This window comes from Plasmodium inui, assembly GCF_000524495.1.
Source record: "Plasmodium inui San Antonio 1 unplaced genomic scaffold supercont1.16, whole genome shotgun sequence".
NCBI classification, from domain to species: domain Eukaryota; phylum Apicomplexa; class Aconoidasida; order Haemosporida; family Plasmodiidae; genus Plasmodium; species Plasmodium inui.
Genome location: NW_008481850.1, coordinates 100,520 through 107,838, shown reverse-complemented (window position 1 = coordinate 107,838; position 7,319 = coordinate 100,520). Strand labels below are relative to the sequence as shown.

At 47.0% G+C, this 7,319-nt stretch overlaps 1 protein-coding gene across 1 annotated transcript; it reads right to left on the bottom strand.

The window, feature by feature from the left end:
* Nucleotides 1-1,324: 1,324 nt before the first annotated feature.
* On the bottom strand, nt 1,325-5,494 carry C922_03619 (hypothetical protein; the record flags this gene model as incomplete). The annotated part of the gene is made up of 1 exon (XM_008819211.1): nt 1,325-5,494. The coding sequence occupies one exon, from the start codon at nt 5,492-5,494 to the stop codon at nt 1,325-1,327; it is 4,170 nt and encodes a 1,389-aa protein (XP_008817433.1).
* Nucleotides 5,495-7,319: the final 1,825 nt, after the last annotated feature.

The window sequence follows — 7,319 nt, the reverse complement described above, 5'->3', positions numbered from 1 at the left end:
GACTGTCCCAACTGAAATGCTCACGTTTGTGTCCTGGTCGCATAACAAGGGCATCCCTGCAGGCGTAGCAATCCCTCCTGTTGCACAGAAAGAAAAAAAAAACGCGCACTCAGCGTTTTATTATTTTATTATTTTTTTTTCTCCTTTTTTAAGGCCGTGGATTTTTTAAAAAGGCTGTTGGAGAGAAATGAAAAGAAAAGACTCACGGCATTTCAAGGTTAGTCAACGGCATGCAGATTGGCGGCGCGCAGAATCGCGCGTTTAATTAAATGGACAGCCACGCTAGCGTAACTAATTCGACACTTTACGATCAGCTAAAATCGCGCTTCCCTTTTCCTGCAGCGCTCAACCACCCGTGGATCAAGCCCCCAATGGAGTAGCCTACCTTTGACGAGCGTCGTGTTCTTTTTTTTTTTTTTGGCATCTCCCCCACTTTGTTTTGTCTCCGCTGCAAGCGGACTTGTATCCCCTACCCGTACGTATTTGTGCCTCTCGTGATTAACCATTTCCAGCAGAAGCGTATGTGCAAGGGACGACTCATTTGTTCCCTGTTTGGTTTCCCATTTGGTTGCCTATCTGTTCCACCACTTTGTCACTTCATTTTGTTGGCCCACATTTTGGCCCCTTCTTTTTTTTTTTTTTTTGTCCCTTTCACCTCGTCGTAATTACGAGCAGTTTACCTTCTCCACGTGCCATTTGTTTAATCCTTTCACTTTGGTTAGCTTTTTTTTTTTTTTTTTTTTTTTTTCCTCTTGGACGCTTTTTCATAATTGAAGAACTTTACAAAACGGCCTCCCTCACCAAAGAGGTTGTCCAGCGGCATGTATCTTCATGCAGCAGGGGCACATAAAAGACAGATATATTGTTGCCTCTCCCGAGAAGCTGCACACGGCGTTGCAGCATAGCCATGCTGACCTCACAGGGGGGAAGCAGCCCATAGTAGGCTGGTAAAATTAATCAGAAAAAAAATTAACATTTAATTTAAAAGAAAAAAAAAAAGAAAAAAAAAGTTCTTTTGTAGCAATATAACTTTTGCACCTTGGTAGGGGGTAGCGCAAAAAGGGGAAGAAGCAAAAAGGCGGAGGAGCAAAAAGGGATTATATCCCCCTTCACCTCGTGACTTTTCCCCCCGCTGGGGATAAAAATATGCGTATAGATAAATAATGCGCCTCCAGGGGAATACGCCTTTTACGCGGAACCGATCTGCTAGTTAGAGGTGAGGGGCTCGGAAAAGGCGAGGACACATACGAGTGGAAACAGCCCCTGTGTGTGATCTGCTCATCGGCTCATCTTCGCAACCGACTCGGAATGTATCCCCAATGGCTCACTTGACAAAAATGTTGTTCCTCTTGCTCCTGAACGACACCACGCCCATCGTCGTGACGGTGGAGGAGGAGCCTCGGAAGGAGTTCCTATAGCGATCATCCCTCGCCTTGGACGCGTTCAGAGGCGCGCCGCCTCCGAAGCCGTTGAACTTCCTATTGCTCCTCTTGGCAGCTTCGGGCATCTTTCTTTTTTCTTTAAAATTTTCAATGCTCAATTTTATACCGTTGCAGTAGAGGCCCAGGTCTAATAGGAGCTTTTGGCTCTGTCGGCAGTCCAACTCAGCGATGGCGTAGGAATAGTTCTCGGCCGCCTTCCCCTTGTCGTAGTTAGCAGAGCTGAACGAACTGGGAAAGAGCTTCTTAGCTGAGCGCTGATATATGTCGATCTGGACGGCATGCCCATCGTTGTAGTTTTTCAGTCGATCTATTATGCAGTCATTAATCTTTTTCTTATCCATGCTTTTGTGTATATTATGAATTATAATCTTTTTGTCATTAGCGTTGATCTCCTGTTCTTCCGCTTCTTCCTCTTGAGTCTCCACATCCGTTTCGCCTTCCTCAGTGGGTTTCGACCCATCGCCATGCTTCACCTCATCGGAATGCTTCGCCCCATGGGCAGACTTCTCTCCCTGTTGCACCTTCTGAGTGCCGCCCGCGGGAGTTCCACTTTCGCCCGAGTTGGCCCCTCCGTTATTCTTCATCACTCGGAAGACCCAGCTATTCGGGTCCACTTTGCTGCTTGTCTCCTTTTCCTTCTTTTTCTTTTTCGAGTTTTCGTTAAGGGTTTTCTCCTCCTTGAGGATGTTCTCCATCTTGGGGCACTTGTCCTCGCTGTCTACCTTCCAGACATTGTTGCTTCCATCGCTTCTATTCTTCTTGGTCTTGTTCGCGTCCGTCGTTTCAGCTGTTTTGGAAGTAACGTGGTCCTTCCCATCGCCTTCCTTCGCGTTGGCTACTTTCTCTTCCGCCTCCTTACCGGTGCTGCTCATCCCGGCGGCTGCTGCTGTGGTCGTGATAGCGCCCTTTTGTTTCGTCCATTCCTTTTTACCACCATCTGCAGAGGCAATCTGCTGCTTTCTGGCCGAGCTGTCATTTGCTGCCTGCATTTGGGTGCCTCCCTCGCCTGCTCCGTTCCCAACGCGACTAGCATTGATGCTCCCTTTGTGCACATCCTCATCTTCGTTCTTCAGTTTGTTGCTTTTTTTTAAGGTGGCATTCGTTCCGTTGGATTCAGGATCGTGATGTCCAGTCACCTTGTTTACCGGTTTTCCTATACCCTGTGATCTTTTCAGCAATGCCACTTCGTCCCTCTTAGAGTAAGCGGCACCTTTTGTTGCCCCTCGTTCGTTTCCTCTGCTCAGTTTGGCAATCTCCGCACCGGCCTGCGCCGCCACCTCTACATCTTCGTATGATTCTTCTGGATCTTCCCCGAAAGCTGCTAGGTCCCGCTTCTGTTCCTCCTCGTCGTCTTCAACGTCCAAGTCTGCATCCTCCTCATCGTCCTCCTCAATATCATCCTCGTCACCCACATCGAGGTAGTCCACCTGTTCCTCTTCCGCTTCTTCGTCTTCTTCCTCCTCCCCCGGGGTGCCATATCTTTGTGCGTACTTAGCAAGGTGGTTTTTCCTCTCCGAAGATTTATTTATCATCGAGGAGGTGAGGACTGACTGTTTTGTGTTGGTTCCATACTTGGCATGTCCAAGGGGGTACAAAATTCCTTCGTCCAGCTGCCCCTTAATGGAGGACATTTTTTCTTTACTCTCCTTGGGGATACTACTCTGGGTAGATGTCAAAATGGGTTCTACTTCTGTTTTCTTTACGGCTCCTTTTTTCAATCCGCTGACTGTCTTGTTTGTGTCGCCTTTGAGACGGCTACTACTCGTGGCATCTGCCTCGCCAGCTTCTCGGATGGCTACCTTCCCCCCAAGGGTAGCATTCAGCTTGCTAACCTTAGCTTTCTTCTTGGTCGCATCTTCCTTTCCCTTAACATCGAAGAGGTCACTCCCCGGATTGGCTGCACGTCCTAGACTTCCTATCATTGCCTTCCTGCCGCTTCCAACTTGAGTCAAATCCTCCAGCTGCTGCTCTACCACGTCAAGGTAGTAGTAATGAACAAAATCGACGTCGACGTAGTACTGGCAGACGGTATATTTGTGCAGATGTATATTCTGCACGAAGTAGTAGAACAAGTTGGTACTCTTATTTTTTTTTATTTTCCCATGTATGTACAAGTAAATCTCATCGTGCAGATTGATCACTTGGATGGTATCGATATGGACTGTGCACTCGCTGATTCCAAGTTTGTCGTAATATTCTGCGATCATCTTTTTGTTCTTCATTTTTACCATGTTTCCACTTCGCTCGCTTCCTTCGACGTTGATTTGACTCAGGTTGAAAAACATTTCCGCATCATCCTGTGGGTGGAGGGACCCCCCACTCCCCCCTCCTTTTTTCTCCACTCCGCTGCCTGATGGGCCACTTCCCTTTCTTTCCACCCCATTCTGGTAATTAAAACTGACCATCAAAATGGCATTTTCCGCGTAAAAGTTATGCATCATGGATTTCTTCGTATGCAGGACGTAGTAGTATTGATATATAAACATGTAGGCGATGTTGTATGCACTTCCGTTGGTGGAGTCTAAACTTTTACTGTTGACTCCGGTGAGATGGTTGCTGGGGGTGGATACCTCTGGTCTGCTGCTCGTTGTCTCTACATTGGGTACTCCGTCGTGTGGGTTTCTTGCTCTCCCGGAAGCTGCGTCCCCGTTCGCGTTGATTGTCCTTCCCGCGTTGCTCAAATTGGCACTATTACTGGGTGGGGTTACCCCCTTTCGTGCATCATTCTTTGTAAAGGTCACCTCCTTTGCGTTGTTGTATCCGTCTCGGTGGCTGCTACTTCGATTGGTGGTACCAACATGATGTGAGTTTTTACCAAATGGGAGATCTACATCGTCTTCCTCTTCTGCTTCGTCTACGTCCACGTCATCTTCTTCTTCCTCTTCCTCGTATTCGTCTCCCCCCTGCGCATGATTCTGCTTCTTAAATACTTTCATGCCCACCTTGTGCACATCCTCCACGTTGCTGGTTCTCTCCCCGTTAATCATGATCAGCATGGGTTCTTTCTTTTCGCTGCCCAGGACGGATGGATTTTGCAGGACGTTTTTTCCCCTTGGGAGTACTCTTCTCAGCTGATCGTTCGCACCGTAGAGGTCCAGTCCCCCGGCGTCCCGGCTTCCATTGTGAGCAGTGGAATGCACTCCAGCATGTGTTGTTCCATGTGTCGTTCCATGTGTCGCACCATGGTTGTAGCCTCCCCCTGTGCCACTCCCCACATTGGCATCGAAATAGTTTACCTTCTTCTGGCCCGACATGTTCATGGAGGACGTTCCGTCTCCTGCATCGTAGTAACGGTTCAGATTCTTGGGGCCACTCATATTGACGTAACTCTCCCTGTTGGTATCATAGTTGTAATTTTTATAGCTCCTGTTCCCGTGGGTCACTTCTCCGTGAGTGTTGCTATTCGTTCCATCGTGCATGTAGCTCAGGTAGCTTTCGTAGTTCTGTCTGCCTTCCTTCTTGGTGTGAAAATTGTACGTGTTCTTGTTGTTGTAGAATCTGCTGTGGTGACTGCTCCCGGGGTGGACACTTCCCTGGTTTCCTCCTGCATTGTTGACACTACCGCTCGTGCTATTCCCATGCGTGACATCCATATGATATGCATTCATCCCTCCAGCCGTGCCGGTTGCCCCTCCGTTAAGCAACTTCTGTTTCTCGAAATGGTATATGTCGTCATTGTAGCTCATCATGGTGCTGCTGTTCTTGAGATCTCCTCCGCTTATGCTGTTGGTAGGGATCATGCCCGCTCCAGTGAAGTTACTTCTTCTCTTGTAATACATACTGGTGTTGTTGTTAAGGCTACCTGGGTTGTTCGTGGTACTTCCCTGGAAGACGTTGCAGACGTTGTCGCCTACGTGGTGAGGACCCTGGTTGGAGTGGCTCCCTTGTGTAATATGCCCCCCTTGTGTATTCTGTGCAGCTTGTGTATTCACAGGGCCGCTGCCTTGCCCAAGATACTGCTTCGCACTGGAGTATTTGTTCTTGTAGAAGAGGAGGGGGAATTTATTCTTACTCTTGTTATACTGCTTCGTGTCGGTGCCTCTGTAATTCATTTTCTCGAGCGGGAGTAAACAGGGAGGGGGGGGACAGATCGCAGTGGTGGATGGGGAACCAGAGCTGCTTCGCAGGGGGGGGCAGAAGAAAGGAAAAAAAAAAAAAAGAAAAAGAGGGAAAGAAAAAGAAAGAAGGAATATATAAATATATCCCTGTACAAACTGCTACCTCCGCAAAGCGAATAAAGATAGGGTGTGCTTCATCCGGGGGGACGGGTAGTCTACTTCATTTCTCTTCTCCGCCTCAGCGCGAAAGGGACGTCCACGGGGAGGTGAACAAAGGAGGGTAAAAAATGGAGGAGTGATAAAGGGAGTGATCATGCGAGTGATACAGGGAGAATAAATGGAGTGCTGCGGGGAGTGATAAAAGCCGAGCGAGGTACGAGTGCCGCTTGGATTCCTCGGCCATGAACGGTCCTCATACAAATCTGTGCTCCGGGCGCTGTCACTGGGGGGCAGGCTTTTTTTTTTCCCAGCTCGCGCTACATGATTTGGTATAAACAGCAATTCGCGAGGTTATTCTGCGATTGCGTTAGCGATGGTCGTGGCGATAGTCGTGACGATTGCCGTTAAGATTGGATTGCTTTATTGTTTTGCCTCTGTTTTTATTTTCGTTTTTGCTTTTGTTTTTTTGTTTTATTTTTTCGTGTTTTTTTTTTTGAGGTTTTTTTTTTTTTTTTTTTTTTTTTTACGTTGTCGAGCGTGATGACAACGGAGTGGAGTTTGCTTGACGCGAATTGGCAAATGGGGAAAGTTGGAAGAGCTTGAGGTTTGGAAAAATTGGAGCATTAAAATTTTCCTTTGGCTGGAACGAAGTTCGACATCGTGATGATATATTCCCACTTGGGGTGATGACATATAAGGGATGGGACGGAGGCCACTGGGGGTGGCATGCATTATATATATATGCGCAATACATGCGGTACAAACTGATCGTCGCAATTTTTTTTAGAAGAAATTTGTAGAGTGGAATAATGCGACAGAGGAGGGGCGAAGGAAAAAGAGGCTTCTTCCCCTTTCGCCGGTAAAGGTTTTAACGTGGTTTTTATGGTGTGGCATATCCTGGCCTATCGTGGATCGTTATGACTTTTTTTTTTTTTTTTCGTTCGTATTGTTTGCTTCTCCTTTTCTTTCCCCGCCAGACTGCGGTGACGGAGTTTAGCCCATTTGGCTTGTGGCCGCATGGCAACTATATCGTCGCCCCTTGGGGCTCTGCGCAAAAGAGGAGGGACGAAACAGCAGCGCTATCGCCCCCGAGCAACGGCATACAAGAAAAAGAAGAAATATATAATGAGTTATATGAATATTTAAGCATCCCACGGGGATATTTTTTTTTATTTTTTTTTGTTCTTTCTGTTGTTTTGGGTTGTTTTTCCTTTTTTTCGCTTTTTCTATTCTTTCGCATTTTGGGAGACAGCTGAAGAATTGTGGCGCCTGCCAAGTTGCCCAACGGAGGCACCCCATCCACGCGACCCCTACGCACTAGGCACAGTTTTATATGCCCATCCCTTCGTAGATCCTCCCCCACTGAACACATTTTATATTGTTCTTTTTCCCCACTCTTTTAACACTCCATCATGAGATAAATGAGGGAAAGTGACATCGGCCTTTTCATTCTTTTGGGTCACTCTTCGAATTGGTCATATGGAATTAGAAGAAAAAACCTTATCCCTCCATTGAAAGGGAAGGAAAAAAAGAAAAAAAAAAATATACTTTCCTATATCACACAGGGGTTAAGGATTATGAAAAAAGGGGGGAATACAACCTGGTGATCAGTGGCACGTCGTTTTTTTTTTTTTTTTTTTTTTTTTTTTTTTGAGACGGA